General features: G+C 42.0%; 6 protein-coding genes across 7 annotated transcripts; 4 read left to right on the forward strand and 2 right to left on the reverse strand.

The window, feature by feature from the left end:
• The first annotated feature begins 241 nt into the window (after positions 1–241).
• On the forward strand, positions 242–12,835 carry LOC115621664 (protein bric-a-brac 2). 2 transcript variants are annotated; one of them, XM_030515372.1, is made up of 3 exons: positions 242–946; positions 7,437–8,393; positions 10,135–11,390. In XM_030515372.1, the coding sequence occupies exons 1-3, from the start codon at positions 742–744 to the stop codon at positions 11,190–11,192; spliced, it is 2,220 nt and encodes a 739-aa protein (XP_030371232.1). In that variant the 5' UTR covers positions 242–741; the 3' UTR covers positions 11,193–11,390. The 2 variants fall into 2 exon arrangements, with proteins under 2 accessions (XP_030371232.1, XP_030371233.1); XM_030515373.1 differs by lacking the exon at positions 10,135–11,390 and adding an exon at positions 11,792–12,835 and having other exon boundaries at positions 251–946.
• Positions 12,760–14,197, reverse strand: LOC115621666 (26S proteasome non-ATPase regulatory subunit 6). Its single transcript, XM_030515375.1, has one exon. It carries the CDS (start codon positions 14,057–14,059, stop codon positions 12,890–12,892), a length of 1,170 nt encoding a protein of 389 aa, XP_030371235.1. The 5' UTR covers positions 14,060–14,197; the 3' UTR covers positions 12,760–12,889.
• A 63-nt stretch (positions 14,198–14,260) lies between these two features.
• On the forward strand, positions 14,261–16,533 carry LOC115621665 (AP-2 complex subunit mu). The gene is made up of 3 exons (XM_030515374.1): positions 14,261–14,589; positions 14,660–15,098; positions 15,158–16,533. Exons 1-3 carry the CDS (start codon positions 14,413–14,415, stop codon positions 15,853–15,855), a joined length of 1,314 nt encoding a protein of 437 aa, XP_030371234.1. The 5' UTR covers positions 14,261–14,412; the 3' UTR covers positions 15,856–16,533.
• A 1,078-nt stretch (positions 16,534–17,611) lies between these two features.
• Positions 17,612–18,450, forward strand: LOC115620361 (protein D2). The gene is made up of 3 exons (XM_030513565.1): positions 17,612–18,064; positions 18,128–18,296; positions 18,369–18,450. Exons 1-2 carry the CDS (start codon positions 17,649–17,651, stop codon positions 18,264–18,266), a joined length of 555 nt encoding a protein of 184 aa, XP_030369425.1. The 5' UTR covers positions 17,612–17,648; the 3' UTR covers positions 18,267–18,296; positions 18,369–18,450.
• A 50-nt stretch (positions 18,451–18,500) lies between these two features.
• On the forward strand, positions 18,501–19,223 carry LOC115620362 (protein D3-like). The gene is made up of 2 exons (XM_030513566.1): positions 18,501–18,921; positions 19,023–19,223. The coding sequence occupies exons 1-2, from the start codon at positions 18,527–18,529 to the stop codon at positions 19,156–19,158; spliced, it is 531 nt and encodes a 176-aa protein (XP_030369426.1). The 5' UTR covers positions 18,501–18,526; the 3' UTR covers positions 19,159–19,223.
• Positions 19,214–20,208, reverse strand: LOC115620360 (valacyclovir hydrolase). The gene has a single exon (XM_030513564.1). It carries the CDS (start codon positions 20,165–20,167, stop codon positions 19,268–19,270), a length of 900 nt encoding a protein of 299 aa, XP_030369424.1. The 5' UTR covers positions 20,168–20,208; the 3' UTR covers positions 19,214–19,267.
• Between the last annotated feature and the right edge of the window lie 926 nt (positions 20,209–21,134).

Consider the following 21,134-nt stretch of genomic DNA (forward strand, 5'->3'; position numbering starts at 1 on the left):
CTTTACAGCACTACATTGAAATCAGCTGTGTTTGTTGTGCGCATGCTTCGATATTCCTTCCTGCTCGCTCTCTTTATCTCTCTCTTCCTCTCACACACACTCACACATTTGCCGGAACGTAAACATCTCTCGCAGTCAACGAAACATTCACGCTTTTCTTGTAAAAATGTTTTATAATTGTAGTAAAAAGTGTTAATCAAAGCCAAAATCTATAGCCGCATTTCAATGCGGACGTAGTCAATGATTTGATTTAGGCGTTGACGGTTCGCTGGTATCGTGCGCGCATGAATTACAATTAATCTAAAGACAGCCAGCCAAGCAGCGTCAGCATCAAGCTAAATATTCCTACTAACAAATAAGTATGTAGGTTTTGTGTTGGTGTCAGCAGCAACGGCAGTGCTCGCGAGAGTTCTTTTGCATATTTTTCGTGTTTATGTTCTACCTGACATTCTATGGCAGTTGTGAATGTCAGCCACAAAGTGTAACAGACAAGAAATCAGGTTGTAAAGCGAATAAACAAGAATCATTAATACGGCCATAAAAAACACAGACTTGCCGAGGAATTATCTGAATTTTGACATTTTAAAGGCATAACTATATACATAAGTTGGTTCACGTCCTACGCACAAAATAAACTGCACCACCGCGTGGCCAACAATAACAGCAACAGTGTTGCCTGGCGGCGCCGCAAATTGCTAACAAACCCTTGGAGGGGGAAAACAAGAGCAGGAAGACAGCGCCATGGACGACGAGTTCAAACTCTGCTGGAAGAACTTCCAGGACAATATAGCGAGTGGATTTCAAAATCTGTACGATCGTGGCGACCTGGTCGATGTGACACTGGCGTGCGACGGCAAATTACTGCATGCACACAAAATTGTCTTGGCCATTTGCAGCCCGTACTTTCAAGAGATATTCACAACAAATCCCTGCCAGCATCCTATAAGTAAGTAGACTATCGTACTACATTCATGTACATATGTATGTATTTATATGTATCTAGTATATATAAGAACTTGTAGAGAAATTGCTTTTCGTTGTTTGCTCATTTCGTTCACACCCAGGAAAAAGGCGGCACCTGGCTAGTCGTTGATTGTATTGGATTGCTATAGCAGCTTCAAAGTTTAGACGCCAAGTTCATTTGGCATGTGCACGATATTTATGCAAAATTATTCGGCATGCACATATGTACATGCACTATGTACATATGCACATACAGGTATAGGCACATATAAAGACACTATTTCTGAATGTCTTAAATTAGAGCTACTTTATATTACTATCCTGGAGAACCATATCTTGCTGCCAGGCACATCTAGCTTGGTAATTTATCATGTTTCTCCTCTATCTAAACACTTACCATGCGTCAATTTGTCTACGCATACACGGGCTGTCATATGTCTGGAAACATACATATAGTTTGACCGTATTTCTATTATCGATGGAAGCTACAAAGTGATTCTTCAGGCCAGTATACTGCCACGTGCAGGCCAAGCTGTCTGTCATTTAGTTTGATTTCCACTTATGGGGCTTGCAGCCAATGCACATTTATCACAGTGATCTCATTAAAAGTAACACATTGCCTTTAACAATAACCATTGACTTTACTGGAGAATAAGCAATCCATACCATTTATTTGTTTCAAGACTTTGCAAGATATGCTTTATCATGTTCTGTTTTGCGTTTCCAAAATTTTCGGTACGGAATCCATCGGTACACAATTATCTGCTAAGCAGTAGGACAAGTTTGAAAATAATTTTTAGTAACTGAGAAGAAAACGAAAGAAGCTTAAGGTTCTTTTAAGAAGTATGCATGTTTATTGTAGTACTCACTGTTGAACCATTCGAAAGCATCCAATTCAAATCAAATACATTTGAGAATTTAATTCAAGAAATTGAACAGCGATTTTATATTTTATTATACATATATTATTACTAGTTTGGTGCGAATGTATGTAACACATTGAAGGACGTGTCCCAGATCTCCCCAAAGTATACATATATAGTATACTATATTCCGTCCGTTTTCCACTTGTTTTAAGTTTGAAATCATTTTATTTTATCAGTATTTAAAGGGATATTTTCGGTCATGATTTAATTTGAAAAAGGTGATTTGGAGTGCTCACTGTAGAGCCGTTACAGAAGCTTAAAATTAAATCATAACATCTGCATATGCGGCGCCTGCCGCCACCCTGTCTCTAGCAGCAACTCCCTTTCTTTTGCCATAGCATGAATATTTACACACAACACGCACCGTTGATAAGAGTTGTCATCATAGACTTGGGTTTCGACTCCACTTCCACTTCAGGTTGGGTGCGTTGCTGACCTCATCAAATGTACTTCAAACGGCCAACCTACATATCGAATACAGACACAAACAATCGTGCTTACAATCATACACTCGTATGCATGTCGAGTACATGGACTCTGAAATTGTGTATGGATATGATATCGCCTAGCTGAATAACTGACTAGTTGACTGCCTGCCCCGAACCGTGTCTGCCCGCTCTGCACGGTGGCTTTATCAGATCAAGTCGCAATAAAAATAATATTTTATCTTTCAAGTAGCAGCTGAATGTTGCTACCTAACCAGCCAACGATCCAACCAACTACCCAGCCATTCTGCCAGGCTATAACCAATAACCACAGCAACAGCAGCACCAGCAGCAATGAAACACAACCATAAGCGTATATTCAAAAGATAAAGAATATTAATATACCCTATAAATAACGACAAGGGGGAACATTATTAAAAATAAACTAAGTCATAACACAACAGCAACAGCAAAATCAACTCCAACAACAATATTGGTCACACAACCCAAATTGTTGCTCACGTCTTGTTATTGTTGCTTCTGTACGGCGAGCGCGTGTTACACCGAATAATAACAATGAAAACACAGAGCAACAACAAATAGTCGAACATTTTATCTTTTTATCGCGTTTAACAATCATTTATTGCCCAACTTCAGGCGCAGTCGGGCGGGCGGTCCAACGCACTTCTTTCTGCACACAGCACTCCAAAAATTTTCGAGATATTGATTAGGCAGCGACATGTTTGTACCACTATATCTATGTGTTTATTGATTGTAGTACTGTCGCCGATATTTGGTGGTGGGCAGCCACCTGTGATATCTACGCCATTTTGAGAATTCCGGGACACTATCGAGAGCTTAACCTAATCCTCATATATATTATCTAATTGTAGTTGCTGACCAGTTGAGTTTTATGATTGGCATACAACGAGCGTCACGGCTGAAGTGTTTATCAGCATTATGTGTTTAGTGGCCACACTTTACTTTGGGTATTCTGTTATTAATCGTAAAATAAGATTTTGAACTTTGCTAGATAACAGACGGCCATTGAGCGATACTGCCACTTAACACCAATAGAACACAATTGTTTGGCTAATACAGGCTACAGCCATTTTTATGTGTCTATGTATGTATGTCCCAAAACTTAGAGCCATCGAGTGGTGCACGGTAAGCAGTTGCTCCTCAACTTGCTGATATTCAGCCGCCATAAAATGTTTTATGAACGTTATGTTATATCGACCAGTGGACTAGTCGTAAATATCAAATATAATGCTATGTTATATTGCTGCCAAGTGGCAAGGGCGTATCAGTATTTCTTCCAGAAGAAAGGGGTCTTTAGTTTAGGGCCAAGTATTTTCCTAATCAGCGTGTCACAACGAAGTAGACAAGTCCGTTCATCCATCTGGATGGACGACTTGACCAACCACAAACCCCCATTCCCCCGCTTTTAAATTTCGATGTACACTTCTTTGAATTCCATCTAATTTGTTTAATTCTGAAAAGAAAATATATGTTATGTAATGTTGAGAATAGAATTTTAATTAAAATTATATGATCCGTTCTTCTTATTTGTCTTTCTTGTCTGCTGTAAATATGGTTGCAAAAGATTTAAGTTCCTTGATAGCTTACATCTTTATAGATGACACCTTTACATGGTTGTTGATCTTTCCATTAAAGTGCTTCCTCTGTAATAAATTGAAAATGTTCATAATACACATTGTTCTTAATCGAAAGCAAATATACACTAGAGTTTAGAAAAGCTTTAAATTATATTGGTAGTTTTCTTAGGTGTTTCTTACCCATTCTACGCCGCCTCTGCTTTCAAGTAGCATTATTGACTGCTCATAATAACTCTTACGTAGCGGAAGCGGAGTTTATAAACCCTATCGTATAATATCAGACTTTGGCATATGACTTTAGGGCATTTGAACATTTTAAAGTTTTATTACACGTACTTTTTGTTTCGGACATATAATTTATTGGCCAAACAGCAGTAGCAAATGGATTTACACGTACTTATCTGACCAATTTAATCCACTCTGATATAGTCTTATAGAGCGCCGGCAATAAAACTCACCGAGCATATCGAATGAGACATGTTCATACCAAGCAAAAAGCTAAGTGCCCTGTTCCTTTCTGATCGGTTGTTGGGTGGGCCGTCTTTGGTTTGGCATTTTTTTTAAATTTATCAGGTTATACATGGTTATAACCAACACAACTACTTACTACTCGACTATAGCGTCGTTTACAGATAACAACGACTTGTCGAAATGCGACGGCCACTTCATACCAGCGTTAGACGACGACGACGACAGCTATGACAAAACAGAAACCTATTGGCGCTCTGATTCGATAAACATTTATCATAATCATAAAATAAAAAAGTGGGTTCGAAAGCAATTGACTGCAATTCTATTGGTGGAAACCTTTAGAGTAGGCGTGTTCTTCTGCGCCAACATGGTAGAGGGGCGTGAACTAAACTACCAGGTAGCACTCGTATTAAAGGTATCTACACAATTCCCAAAAGTTTGGCTTTGCTTATTTGTGGCCAAATTTGTGTCTGCAAGCTAAGCTCAAATGCTGTCGAAATGTGAAGCATTACCTCACACCACAAATGCCCCATTTTCGCAGAGATCTTCGGATCTACAGCTTTGGTATCAGTGCAGTTCACCGCCGGGGTCAGGCCTATTAAAAGCGAACAGAGAAATGTCCGAGGCATGTTTTAAGCAAACAACCAACCAGTCTGTAGATCATCGATGCTTAAGCGCTGGTTCGTGATATGCCCGAGCCGCACACTTTGCTTGTATGAGCTGCTATGGTTATCAACGTCCCTCCGTGGATTTATCACATTTTCAATGAACTGTAGTCAAAGTTTATCTACAGCTTCTCACACTCGCACACACATCGCGCCCGTTTTATTGATTTGGTTTTGGGCGTTCTGTGGATCTCTTTGTTGTTCTTCTTGGGCTACTATCGCATTGTCTGGGTCTATCCACTGGGACCATCAAATATGTGCGCCTTATTTGATTTTTATTATTGTGCTTGTATCTGTTTGAATACAAATACTGTTGCTAAATAAACTTGAGCTTGTGCTGTATAAATATTGTGCACATTTTAATATTTATCGCTGATTGGAGGCACTTGTAAACATCCCTTAATACTCGCATATAGACTGTGGACTATATAATCTATCTGCCATGAGACAGCTAGACACGTTCATCACATTGTATAGATCTATCTAGTAACGCCATATTTGTATACCTACATAACTATATATAGGAGGAGATGTCGAGATCGTGAGGGTTATATAGTTGTCTGTGTAGTGTCCGTATTTTGATCTTCGAGCGCGTGTTAAGCTCAACGCCTAACACGAACACAGACATATCGACACCCTGATCGACAACAGCGACGACAACGTCGGAGAACACGTCGTCCCGTACAGTCAGATTAAGCAACGGACAATCGGTCGGCCGTCAGTTGAGATTTCATATAGAAATTGTTATTGAGAACAAGAGATAATATTGTTTTTAACTAGATGTTGATGCTGTGTATTTGTTTGCACATTGATACGGCACTGTGGGTCGACTCTTTGGGCTTAACCTTTCACAAGTGTCCTATATTCTGTAAGGAATAGCAGAATATATCATTGCAGAATATATCATTGAATTTTAATAGTTTGAGCTTTGTGGTACATTTTTAATACATCAAGAAAGGTACATTTGAAATCCCGATATAACAGATTGCATTAAAAGCTTATTTTCTGTTCTCCAAGTAATTATCATTATCAAAATACGGTGTATCACACTTTTTATGTGAAAAGTTCTGATGCATAAATTTCTGTGGGTTTTATTTCAAAGAATGATTGGTTTTGGCTTTCTTGGCTATTGATCCATTTAAGCCTAGGTTGGTGACCTCACACCACTGTGCACAGCATCCGGGGCGGTACGGTCGTTATGGTCGGTACATTGGCCGTCATCGGCCGTCGCGTCGAACGGCAGCATCGATGATATGATGACATGCTACTTATTTTATAATTATTGCTGCTCTGTCTGTTGTCGAGTTATATTTAAGTTTTCAGATTTCTTATCATAGCTGTTTTTATGTATTGATTTAGTATTTCAACGCTTCGATGATAACATCTCCACTATGAATGTGACCTCCTTTCGTGTTTCGTTGTTGCTGTTGTTGTGTAGAACGATGATAATTATAATATTTTCGCTGTACAGAATAAAAAGATAGAAAAATCTTTATACTATATATAGGCGCCAATAATAAATAAAATAAATAAAAAAAACTTTGGGGAAATAACGAAACCTTTACACTTTGTAGATATACTATATGTACAAGTATATTCAAAAGATTAAGAGCGCTTGCATAAGAAATACTTAACTTTGCTCCCTAATGTAATTAAATCAATCACGTGTATATTATAACTTGGATGTTCAACTTTAATGTAAAATTTTTTAAGCAAAAACAACACATCCTCATTGATACATTTTTTGCTGACAACGTTCAAGTATTTGGAAAAATTATATATGGCCTTTCCTAAATTTGCTCTAGTAGCTCTCCCGAATTATTTTATTTGAGTCCTACATTAACCATATGACAACATCTTGCCAATTGGGATCGGAGAGCATCTGCGGTTGATATTGAAAGTAAATATTTTCTGCAGAGGGTTTCTAAATTAGAAAGCAAAGAAAACTAATCCATATCCTTCATGCAAAGATAAGGTGAACTATCGAATAAAAAACTACTTCAGTTTAATATATTATATTTATTGATAATTTAGTCCAGAATGATTACTGATTACTATTGTCTACAAAAATGATGAAAACATCACCTTCATCATCTGTACTTAAAAATAATGTATTTAACATCACAATAGTATGTACTTGTTACGATAGGTTATCGATGTTGATTGATGTGATTGATTTCCCACTCCCTTTGTATTTCCAAACTAGATTCTTTTTAGATTATATTGTTGCTGCTCTGATCCTGTTAATAGACATCCAAGCCTTAATTAATCAATCAGCTTACATAGAAATGCTCCTAATCTGCCATCCTTACTGGAATAATCTGTGTACTTATTGTTAATCACAACTCATTTCTCTTTCAATTGCAGTCATACTCAAAGATGTCAGTTACAACATCATGTGCGAGCTGCTGGAGTTCATGTACCAGGGTGTGGTGAATGTGAAGCACACGGAGCTGCAGTCTTTCATGAAAATTGGCCAACTGCTTCAGATCAAGGGTCTGGCCACCAACTCAACCTCCTCGCCCGGTTCCAGTTCGTCCGAGAAGTCAACTAGTCAAGCGCATGGTGCCGGGGATGATGAGCCGCATCTGAACAGCAGCAGCCACAACAACAACAACAACAGCACTAGCAGCAGCAACAACAATAATAGCGGAGTCGTGAGCAAAACAGAGTCGGACCACAACGAGCCGCAGACCAGCAGCAAGGCTGGCCCGCCCAGTAATTTGCGCAGCTCAACCGCCTCGCCTGGGGCGGGGGTGGGCGGCAACTACAGTAAGGGCGCCAGCGATCATCAAATGTATACAGTGAGTAAGCGGCCAACGGAGTTTGGAAACGACTCACTGTCCATTTACCCGCGCAAACATCGGCGCCGATCGCTGTCAGATCATGCCGGCAGTGGCGGAGGCGCAGGTCCAGAGAGCAACGAAAATACCGATGCCGCCATGGATGCACTCAACAGTGAGGAGTTCTTTCTGCCGCCCATACCACACATATCGATGGTGGAGTCGCGATACGATATTGGCGGTCTAAAACGCGAGAGCGATCATCATGGCTCGAGCGCCTCTTCTTCCTCTGCTTCGTCCTCGGCTGCAGCGGCCGCTGTTGCTTCGCTGCGCAATTCTTTTCCGCCGGCCTTTAATTTGGACTACAACTTTTACAAACCCGGAAATACTGGCGGAGCGGGCGGTGGCAGCAACAATAACAACAACAATGGCAACGCAGGCGTCGGCATTGGCTCCAATCCGGGACAAGAATATCCCAATGAGCTCTACATGCCCAACGATTATTCCAAGAACTTTGGCAATCACATGGACATTCCGCCAAGTAGGTCTAACTCCAAAATATTCTCCTTGCATGCAGGTATCATTTGCATATATGTATATTTGTTTGTTTTTATGTTTGGCTGCTCATTCAGCTTGTTTTGTTGCATTTACCCAGACCATTTGTATATACTGGACATCTCCAAACCGGATAGAAAATATACATACGTAACTCGATTGTATTTTTATTCTCGAATTTTATCACGCCCGATTATTTTACCTCATCGCCAATTTGGTGAAGGTTTTAAATCGAATTTCATGATAATAACTTTGGCTATCTGCACCCACACTTCATGAGTTTTCCCGCAATTCACGATCACGCACGTGATCCTGCTTTCCAGCGGAGTAGATGCTTAAAAAATAGATCTGTCCCAAGCATGATAAGAGAAAACGTTTATTTTATTTACAAACGTAAGTCTTTGACGACAAAAACGAATGCTATAAATGTCTTAAGGATATTAAACAATGTAAGGAGATTTTCGGGAGTCGATTTTTCCACGAATTATCTTGGGTTCTGGGATTCTTTGGGAGTATATTAAGTTTGCGCAAAGTGACAAATGTAACAGGCAGGAGGAGGCGTGGCAGATTCCACAAAGTATATATGTATATTCTTGACCACCATGAGAAGACGAGTTGATTTAGCCATGTCTGCATCTGTCCGTATGAACACCTAGATCTCAGAGCTAGCTAGAGACACCAAATGTTGTACACAGATACCTTTTACATACATATAGTATGTATGTGTACGCAGTACGAGTTCATTTTTATTTTTTGATGCACAGTCTACTCCTCCGTTCCCAGTGATTTTCAATAGCTCCTGTCGTAAAAACATCTAAATCTTATAAAAGCTGAAGACACCACATTTTGCACACAGTTACCTAATAAGTATAAGAACATCTATTCGAACCGTGGTCTCTGGTTTGGATTAGGGTTGGGATCGAAGAAAGAGGTAATATTTTAGCTTTGTGTAAATATATTGTTTTTAGTTTAGTTCTTTCTAAAGATCTTAATTTAAAATATGAAATAAAATCGGTTTTCAGATAACCGCAGTATTTATTAGTGCTTGATAAATAATAATATATTTAGTTTTTTACTTTCTATATTATTAATTTATATAGGTATATAGTATTCACTGTAAAAAATCAAATCGAGTGAGTTATGTTTTGTCTATCCGGAACTGACATTAGATTTAGTTGATAACATAATTAAGACATTTTCATTAACACCTTCTGCACCCAGAGTTAGTAATAAGCAGGAAGAGAGTTACATAAATTATTTTAATAAAATAACTGACGAACTAAATTCCTTTAAATGTAATGTAAAGCCTACATACTTTGACTATGTACTTTAAATCAACTCTTTCCTGCTTATGTCTATAGAACTAAACTTAATGTAGTGGAGATGTGGGTAGAGGATTAGCTATGTGTTTTGCATTTTTTATTTTAGAATTCATTTGGTTGCCCGCTGCACTTCATCCTTTTAAAATCACATTAGCCAAGTGGCTACTAATCCTTTAATATACAGCCCGGCTCTATATACATATGTATGTATATATGGACCACCACTAATAATAATAGCCGTGCTTGAATTCCTGCACACTCGCTTTGATTTGCAGCTTTTCCCTTGTTTCTTGTAAATAACTTACCACCCAAGCAAAGATAAAAAGACACAACCCGTTACTGGCAACTAATGTTCCATCATTATATTTGATCCCGATCTATCATGGCTAACGATAACCGGATCAGACGGTAGCAACATGGTAATGCTGTCTACGACATCCCTGCTCCACGGCAACTGCGTTTTCAATCGGAACAACACCGTCGCCACGCAGCAGGGCATGAAGACCTACTGGTTGTGCAAGTCGTACCGGATTAGCATGTGCCGAGCGCGCTGCATTACCCACCTGGGGCGAATCATCTCTGCAACTGGAGTGCACAATCACACGCCTCATATGCGGGGCAACAGTGCCGCTGGCGTGACTGCCGGTGGTGGCGGCGGCAGCAACGCGTCTTCGACCGTCACACCCAATCCCAATCCGAATCAAACGGGTGCCTTAACCTATGGCGGAGCAACCGATGTCGGCATGAGCAATGCACACTTAGTTCCCTCGACCAGCGGGCCCAACGTGGATATGAATCATACGCCATCGTCGGGCAGCGGCTTGAGCGGAGCGTGCACACGACTTGTCCCGAGCGGCAATATGTTTGCCACGCAGACACCTCCACCGACAGCGCCGCCACCTCAGCCTAGCACGCAGGCGCCGCATCACTATCATGCCCATCATCACCACCACTCTCATTTGGCGCAATCGCTGCCCAATCTACTGGTGCAACAACACGGCGTTGACCTTATGTCCAGCCCCAATCAGATGCATCTGCCAATGCAGCATCAGCAACACCCACATCACCAACAGCAACAGCAGAGTCAACACTCGCCACATCCAGCCCACCATCCGCAGCAGCAACACCATATGGAACTGGGTGGCGGAAATCCTGCATTGCTGCCTGTGTCGCCGGTCTCGCATATGCAGCAGAGTCCACAGTCGAATCGCAGCAGTCACTCCCTGCACGGAGCGACGGAGTCGCCTGGTGTGGGCATGAAGAGCCCGCCACCGCTACCACCGCAATCGGGCTCACACATTGAGGGAGAGCAGCACGTGCTTGACCATAATGCTGATCTCTCGCCAGCCGACCTCAATTCAAATACTGCCGGATCGGCGGAGGCTGCGCCGCAGGCACAGGTTATAGACTCCATAACGATATCGCCGGGTAATGGCCATAATTTCAAAATCGAGAACATGTAAGGAGAACATTTAAGGCAGCTGAGGACGATATTCGTTTAGTTTGTAAGCCCGAATGGTTTTTATTTATTTTGGAGCCAGCGCCATCCTAGAGCCGGAAGCGGCGATATCGTGGCAGCCGTTTAGTTAGTACTTGTAGTTGAAATTTACGACTCTTTATGTACTGTGAGATGCATATTTGATAAACTAATTGAAACAAAACTGATACATATCTTTAATTATGGTAGCATACACTTACACACACTGACACCACACCCACAAATTCACACACACATTTTAGATATAAACGAATTGAAGTAACAAATGATGTAAGGATTGTTGATATCAATGTATTGTGATTTGAAAAATCGTCAAAAATATCAAATTATCAGCAATCCTGAATATTAAAATGGGCAGGTAAGTTATTGGGACTGCATGACAAATTATAAAATATAAATTAGGCTAGATCTTAAGTTCATTTGTGTGCGTCCTGGCATTATGAGCATAACCTCATCATCCACATCAGCATTCAAGCATAAAGCAACCAACGTGTAAACTCCTATTCAATGCTGTCCAAATCGATCGATGCTTACCATTCTGTACCCCTGTATATTGTATTGTAGTCGCACCTGGGGAGCACTGGTTCCAAGGCAAGCTGGAGTTTATGCTGAGCCAGCGCGGCAAGCCGCTACTCGTGCACGACGGTCACACATTTGGCATTCAGTACGTGCGCAAGGACAAAAAGTATTGGCAGTGCAATTTGTCGCGCAAATTCAACTGCAAGGCTCGGGTGACCACCACCGACACCGGCGAGATAATTGTTACCAACAACGAGCATTGCCACACTGAGATACGACAGCACCTCCGAAAGGACTATCAAAGGAACAAGGTTATGATGAATGCACTGCTTAATTTAAGTGCAAATCGATATGCGGACCTAAACTTGAGGCGTCATAGTCTTGTCAGTTTGGCCGGACTGGCGCCTCTCTCGGTAGTGCCGCCAGCATTGTCACAGGGGTCCCCCATTGAAGACGTCGTTCAGAATTTGCACGACTTTGCCAACAAAAGCAGTGGGCCGGATTCCAGTGGCACCGCCAATCAGCTGCAACAAGATCGTGTCATTTCCTCAATTAGACACGACCATGATGAACCATTGGATTGTGGGTTGCGTAGCTCAATGGCGCTGGAGGACGTTGCTCGCAATTTTATAGCAAACAAGATAGCAAACAATGAGAGTAACAACGACTTGACCAAGGAGGAGCAAGAGTGGAAGTCTAAAAACGATAGTCCCAATGTCCATTAAGTTTGCGCAGCGTTGCTAATTCGATTAAAATGGAGTGGGCAGCCCTGGTAGAAGCTCCACCTGGCGCCAATCTATTATGCCTGGCGGGTCCTAATACTGATTTAAACTTAACTTTCAGACAAGGGCAGGGGCCTTCAACTTCGAAAATGACAAATAAGTACAAAAAGAAAGCTTGGAATAATACTCAAACGACAACGGAAAAACCAAAAGAATTCCAAAGAATTTAGATATTAAATAAAACTTACATCCACACTTTTATTAGCGAATTTAAGCAAAACTGTTGAATCGTGAATTTTTATCGTTTTATATTGTACGTGTTATATTTACGCAGTAGTTGTTACAATTAAAGTTGAATTTTAATAAATTTTACATGTTTTGGGTAAATGAAATTTGTTTCTCAATGAATTCAAGCTCCTGCTCAAATATTTATCACACGACTGAGCTTCTGAATGCGATTGAGTAGCAGATCGCCCTGCTTTATGGTGGCCTGGTACTGCCAATTCTTGTTATCTGGTCGATTTGTCTCTACAATGCCGCCCACACGATCCACCTTTGCATGCAACCGACCTGCGGCAATGAAACGAGCCAACTCCTGGTCAATGTAGTCGACAGTGACGCCGAAAGACTCGGCCATGTACTGCAGCGTGAGAGATCTGTAAGATTCCAGCAGTTGTGTGTAGCCAAGAATGCGCATCTCCCGCACGTAGTAGCGATAGTGTGGATGTATTAGATAGTCCCTGCGCAGTTGCGTCTCCACCTCGGCCAAATGAACGTAGAATTGCTCGTATTGGCAGTTGTAGAGGGAGAAGAGGAATTGCTTTACGCTAGAGAGGCCATGTAAGACCTCCTGAATTTCGGCGCCCTTGATTACTTTATCGCGCAACTCGTTGCGCGGCAGAGCAATCATAGACACATAGACAGTATAACGCACAAATGTGGGATAGTCCATCAGTTCGTAGGAGGTGAAGGTGCTGACGGTGTCTAAAAAGAAGGTGGCCGCCGCCTTGAAATCACGGACAGCCACTGAATAGACGCCTTGGTAGACTTTCAAGCGATTACGGCGGTCCCAGTCGCCGCCCTCCTCGATTAGATATTTGGCCTTGTCGATGTTGCGTGTGATTAGATCGTGATCCAAGTAGAACAAGCCAAGACGAATAAGGTGAAACACAATGTCTAGACGATGACCAAGCGAAACAGTTTTCTCGTATGTCTTGCGAAATGCCGTCTCGGCCGCGACCTTGTCCCCAATGCGACATAAATACTCAGACTTCTTTAGGTTCGCCTCACGCACTTCCATTTCGCCCAAATTTTTTTCGGCATCCTCGATGGCGGCGTCCAGCTGTTCAATCTGAATGCGATTTTGTTCGCGCATACGCGCTAGTATGTCCTTATCCATAGTCCAGTTGAGTTCCGTGCAGATGTGCTCGTACCAAGGAGCCATGTTGTCCGCCTGAATGGCTTCGAGAAGCTTTGATTTTAAGGCCACATCTTGTTTATACTCGGAAAGAGTGAGCAGGAATTTGGTTTGGGCCAACTCCAAGTTTGGGTTCTTCTCTAAGCCTTGTTCTTCGAGGTTTTCAGTCGGCATTTTGTTTTCTTTTTCAAATAGCAATAAAATTGAACTTATTTACTGTCGCAAAATGAATTTTGTTTTTGCTCAAAGCCGCAGAGTCATGTACAAGTTAAAGTTGGCTGCGCTTGAAGCACTCTAGTGGTAGCTCTGTCTGTACGCTGATGATAGCGCTGCCACTTGCAACAGGGTGTATCGATATGTTCACGGGATCCCTGGCATGAAAAAGGGGAGTGCGATTGATTTTTTATTGGACGAAAATTGACAGTAGGCTCCAATTTTCTGTAAAAACTTGGGTGTTCGGAGCTTGCTGTGATTGTTGCAGATAGCTGATACTCACACGATAACGTCGCGAGAAGGAAGCGCACAAAATGATTGGCGGCTTATTCGTTTACAATCACAAGGGCGAGGTGCTTATCTCGCGAGTCTATCGTGATGATATTGGACGCAATGCAGTGGACGCCTTCAGGGTAAACGTCATCCATGCGCGCCAGCAGGTGCGCTCGCCAGTGACCAACATAGCGCGCACCAGCTTCTTCCACATTAAGGTACTTACTTATTGGCCTGCCACGTCAGCCGGAAGTTGTGATTAAATATGCCTTTTGGTGCTCTTTGCAGCGTGCCAATATTTGGCTGGCGGCGGTCACGAAGCAAAATGTCAATGCCGCCATGGTCTTTGAGTTCTTGTTAAAAATAATTGAGGTGATGCAGTCTTACTTTGGTAAGATATCCGAGGAAAATATCAAGAACAACTTTGTGCTTATCTATGAGCTGCTGGACGAGATTCTGGATTTCGGATATCCGCAAAACACGGACTCGGGCACGCTGAAAACGTTCATAACGCAGCAGGGCATTAAGTCGGCCACCAAGGAGGAGCAGATGCAGATAACGTCGCAGGTAACTGGACAGATCGGCTGGCGACGTGAGGGCATCAAATATCGACGCAACGAATTGTTCTTGGATGTGCTGGAGTATGTGAATCTGCTGATGAGTCCACAGGGCCAGGTGCTGTCAGCACATGTTGCCGGCAAGGTTGTTATGAAGTCGTACTTGTCAGGTAAGTACAATTCGTATTTATTCTTCTTAAATTACTTAATGGCGTCAACCTTGTAATAGGCATGCCCGAGTGCAAGTTTGGAATTAATGATAAAATCGTGATGGAGTCCAAGGGGCGCGGTTTGTCTGGAAATTCTGAAGCAGAAACCTCGAGGTCCGGTAAGCCAGTGGTTGTTATTGATGATTGCCAATTCCATCAGTGCGTTAAGTTGAGCAAATTCGAGACAGAGCACTCAATAAGCTTTATACCGCCCGATGGAGAATTCGAGCTAATGCGCTATCGCACCACAAAAGACATTTCGTTGCCATTCCGTGTTATACCCCTGGTACGTGAGGTCGGCCGCACCAAAATGGAGGTGAAAGTTGTGTTGAAATCTAACTTTAAGCCATCGCTGCTCGGTCAGAAGATTGAAGTGAAAATTCCGACTCCGCTGAACACATCGGGGGTCCAGTTGATTTGCCTGAAGGGCAAGGCAAAGTACAAGGCTAGCGAGAATGCTATTGTATGGAAAATTAAGCGCATGGCTGGTATGAAGGAGACTCAATTGTCGGCAGAAATCGAGTTGCTTGAGACGGACACGAAGAAGAAATGGACGCGTCCGCCCATTTCGATGAACTTTGAGGTGCCGTTCGCGCCATCCGGCTTTAAGGTGCGCTACCTGAAGGTGTTCGAGCCCAAGCTCAACTATTCCGATCATGATGTGGTGAAGTGGGTGCGCTATATAGGACGTAGCGGGCTCTACGAGACACGCTGCTAAGATATGGCGGCACATACAATCAAGCAATCGAGCAAGAGTATCACATGCCGGCAAAATATTAAGTGTTGAATTTAAAAGTGTAATCGCATCCTATTGGTATTTCCTCAATCAAATTGAACGATTCGTTGTTGTATTCCAAAATTAGTTCCAATCGATGCAGCGTAATTAGCCTGCACACAAACACGTACATATACATACATATTTACCTACGCCATGTGAATATTTAGAATGTGCAACAGACTTGCGCAGCCAGACATGCGGACTAGGCGGTGAGTCTACGCACAGCTACATATATACCATATATACATACACAAATACTATTATATACCAACTATTATTTACATCTTTTATATCATGTAGATTTTTTTTATTTTATTCCTTTGCGCTTTTTAGCAATGCTAATCTCACAGACTAAATTATTAATTGTATTATTTCTATAAATTAATATTACATGTTTCATTAATTGTTTTTGAAAACAATTTGTGGCTTGTATGGCGCAGAAATGGAAATGAACAAATTCAATTCAACTCGTGTGGTTCCACAAAAATCCACTCATGTATTTAGTAGACCAAATCCTGTCTGTCAACACTATTATATAATATTGATATTCAAGTGTTAATATGATAATATTCGAATTGTTTAATAAATAAAAATCAGCATACTTATATAATACACATACATATGTATGTATTTGAATACTATCTTTTGTTTATTTGTAACCATTTCACGAGCCTCAAACTTTTAACTATGGTATGACGAATCACATGCTAGTGACGAAGTTTTGCTCAAGTGGAGTTTGTCCGGGCCGAACCGGGCCATCGATCGGATCGTCCAAGATTAGTTGCTTCAGCTTCTCTAGTAAGCTATTGCGATCATTGAATTTTAATAGGCTTGCAGACGAAAAGTATTTGGAATGGTATGGGATCCTCCCATAACTATGAGAGAACTAAAAGAGCAAATGAGCTGAAGAATTGAACTATGTATATCGTTTTAAAAAGGGAACAAAACGACCGACCGAAATAAACGTATGATTAGTTTGTTCCGCGGATATGGAACTACGGAACTCTAACCGATTTAAAGAGACCTGAATGTGTTTCTTCAGACAGATCGAAAGAGAATTGAACGAATAAACCAAATTATGGGAAATTTGGTTCCTGTTGTCGTAAAGCGGTCAGCACTTTTTATTGATTACGACCCCCTTCTAACTTTGGTTTATGGTTCTATCGGAAAGTTTTTATTTGTCAGTATATGACGCTTACGTGCAATCATCTAATCACAGACTGGAGCATGGATTGCCCAGCTTATTGGTAGATAGAAAACGGCTGAAACTTTGTATTCGTCTTTCGCTGCTTTATTGATTTAGCAGTAAATTGTTTAGCAAACAATCCATATTGCCCCTATGACAGTTCTAAGTATTTTCTGTACGAGTATACATTCACAAGTGGGGGTACGTACGTGAGAGACAACCATAACCAAGCGCCCATATACGTACAATTTGTAGATAAACTTTCCAACGGCTGTGGTGGCGTTCAAAGTTCACTTGTGGCCTAAACTGATTCATAAAATTAGCCAAAGTAATGATGAAACACAGAAATAATAAACGGGTACATGTTTCTGTTTAAAAAATTGAAAAAATCGGATTCTCAATGTGTATCAAAATAGAAAACTTAATTTAAATAGTGGCAATCACCCGTGCATTATTAGTAAGATTTGGCCTTGAAATCAACTATGTACAATTGTCATATTCTAAATTGAAGTAATGTACGGAGATATAATATTCATTTGAATTTATCATGAGTTACACGGAATACAGCATGAACGATATTGTGCCCGATGTGGTGGACGTTGTACCGCCTGGCAAGCTGATGGCCATTTATGCGGAAGATATAACCGTTAAGCCTGGAAATAAGTTGACCCCCACTCAGGTGAAGGATCCGCCTCACATCAGCTGGATAGAGGACGATGATGGAACCTCACTGCATACACTGCTCATGGTAGATCCGGACGCGCCGTCGCCTGAAGATCCCAAGTTTCGCGAAGTCTTGCATTGGTTTGTAATCAACATACCAGGGCAGTTGGTGGAGGATGGCCAAATAGTGGCCGAGTATGTTGGCGCGGGACCTCCCAAAGAAACCGGGTTGCATCGCTACGTTTTCCTAGTTTTTAAGCAGAGTCGTGAGATCAAGGAAGAACTCTATATAGACAAATTGTAGGTTTTTCGGGAACCCAAATATTTATTAAAATTCTCATCTCATCACTCTCACCCTTGAAGCACGGGCAGTGGTCGCCTGAACTTTAATACGCGGGTCTATGCGAATCAATACGACTTGGGGTTTCCTATAGCCGGAAACTACTTCCTTGCTCAGTACGATGACTATGTTCCCATTCGTAATGCCCAATTCGTTGGCTAGCCATAATCTTGTTAATCATGCTATGTACAAGTATGTATATGCAGACTTTTTAACACTGATGCGTTCTATTAAAGCATTGCTATTCCAATCGACCGTTATCAGCGACGAGTCTTGCCATTATCGCTATCTACCTAAGTGGGTATTAGGCCAAAAGTGCACACACATGATTACACACACGAGTGACTTGCCGGTGTCGATAAATAGCGTACGTTGTGCGCTTGAGGCAGAAGTCGACGCGCTGACACCTAAGCAAACACAACATGGACACCAGCGGCATTATTCCCGACATTATTGATGTTAAGCCTGCGGCCAAGGCACAGGTTTCATATCCATCCGGCGTGCAGGTCGACTTGGGCAAGGAGCTGACGCCTACGCAGGTGAAAGATCAGCCCACAGTTACTTGGGATGCGGAGGCAGGTGCCCTATACACACTCTTAATGGTGGATCCCGATGCGCCCAGCCGTGCAGATCCTAAGTTCCGTGAGATTCTCCACTGGGCTGTTATCAACATACCAGGCAATAAAGTGGCCGATGGTCAAGTCCTAGCCGAATATATTGGCTCCGGTCCACCAGAGGGCTCTGGACTGCATCGCTATGTGTTTTTGGTGTTCAAGCAAAACGAAAAAATTACCACGGACAAATTCATTCCCAAGACGTGAGTACAATATTAAACAATTGGGTCGAAATTAAAATGATAATAAATTCCTTTATCTGGCTAGTCATAATTGCTTATCTAATTTATATTTATTATTACAGACAACGTGAAGGTCGCGTTAGTGTCAAGACCAGGGACTATGTGACCAAATACAAGTTTGGCGCCCCCGTGGCTGGCAACTTCTACCAGGCACAGTATGATGACTATGTTCCTATTCTCAGAGGGCAGATTCAATAATCAAGCACTACCAAAAAACGGTTTTACAGTAAAATAAATGCCATAAGGAAGACTATGTAGTTAAATTGCTATATATATCTTTATTCGATTCTAAAATATCACATGCTTTCTAATTGGATCTGAAGAATTCGGCCACCAGTTTGTTGAAATCCTCTGCATAACGTAAATGAATATTATGCTTACCTTCGGGAAATTCGTGGTATTTCGCCTGTGGTAGCTGTTTCCGCAACCAAGGCACATGCTCGGCTGCTATCATGGGATCCTTCTTGCCATGTAGAATGAAAATGGGTGCACGTAACTGTGTCACTTCCTGCTGACAAAAGTCGCCGTCACACAGCTTATAGATATCGCAAGCGGCATCCACCCATTCTCCCCAGAGCTGAGCGAATCGCTCGGGACCGTACACCTGCTCCATGGGAGCGCGCATGCGTGGTGACCATTTCTCTACATCGCGTATGTCGCGCAGCATCTTCACCTCTGCCTCGTTCAAATATGCACCAGCACCCCAAATCGCCAGCTTCTCGACAGCATCAGCGTTTCGACCGGCCATAATGAGCGCAGTTATACCGCCGTCGCTCCAACCAAGAATGGAGAATTTTGGCCTATTGAGTGTGCGCATCAGCTCAACGGCCGCTTGTGCGTCCTCGCGAAAGAAGTCAAGCCCAAATTTGCGCTTCGGTGGCACAGACTTTCCATAGCCCGGTGGGTCCCAAGCAATAATTGTGTGATCGGGCAGCAGTGCCGGCAGCTGTTCGATTTGTGGCTTGAAGTCCGTCCAGGCAGAGCCAAGTGCACCAGGCATGAGTAAAAGACTATGGGGTCCGTTGCCGCTTTCCACAATGTTTAAATCGATTCCATGCACCTCCACTTTACGTTCAGTGTGGGATGCGCGGCAGGCTTGGAATTGCAGTCGTCGGGCCAACCGACCAATTTTGGTGAGCAGTGGCGTCATTACGTAAGAACAATAGTTTATTCTTTCAAAGCTGCAGCTATGTGTACATATGTACATATATCCAAACGTTGACGGAGATCTTTGACAATCTGTTTGTTGTTTGCTGTTATCAATGCTTTGCTTGTAAGTGGCTGATGTCGACAGCCAGCTGATGTAAGCGAAAACGATAGCATATGTATGTCCATCGATGAAAGCAAAAGCTGCTGTCGATATTGGCTTTCAGAACATGTATCACCCTGTGGACATTTTATTAGGCGCGCGCGCAGCGAAGCTTTGAATGGCTTTGACACAACTTTTTCTTTTAAATCTGCAGCATATTTATGTGCTATTTGGGAATCGCAAAACACAAACGTGTAGTTATTTACATTTATGATTTAACGGTAAATCTAAAAATTATGCAATTTTTGTTAGCCTTCATTGAGATTTTGTGGCTTTCTCTAATGTCCTTTGCGTGCTTTGAGTGCGAAACGTAGTTGGCTATACAGCTACATGTGTTTAAATGGCCTTGCTGCGCTTGTCAGGGTACTTGTATATTTGTACAATGCATACACATTAGACGTTTTGTCATGGACGAAGTAACAGAAACGCAAACTTTTAGCGACATCCAATGCACATGCAAATCGAATTGAAATGACGCCGACTTGTCGAAGCTGTGTGTAGAGTTAGTAGTTACATTGTGCACAACAAATGTCAAGGCATTTACATGGGTCAGTCATGTGTGTGAGGGTTGCGCTTGTCTTGTCCCATCTAATACGGTTCGAGTGGAGCAGGTTATGAACCTGCGTGCTGCGCATATTACGCATATGTGTGAATGTTGGTATATGTGTGTTTGTGTGTGTAGCTGTAGTACGCATATGCATGCCTCGTGCAGAGGGAGCTTTTAATTTTTGGCATTTCTGTACTCTACACCTAAAAGAACTGGCCAATTTCGTAGCATACTTTTTTGGGCTCAATAGAAGAGGAAACTGTGGAAACGTTTGTTTGAGGAAGGAGTTGCTCTGCACATAACAAATCCACAATCATA

The sequence above is a fragment of the Scaptodrosophila lebanonensis genome, unplaced genomic scaffold (genome assembly GCF_003285725.1).
Source record: "Scaptodrosophila lebanonensis strain 11010-0011.00,11010-0021.00 unplaced genomic scaffold, SlebRS2 tig00000024-arrow-pilon, whole genome shotgun sequence".
NCBI lineage: Eukaryota > Metazoa > Arthropoda > Insecta > Diptera > Drosophilidae > Scaptodrosophila > Scaptodrosophila lebanonensis.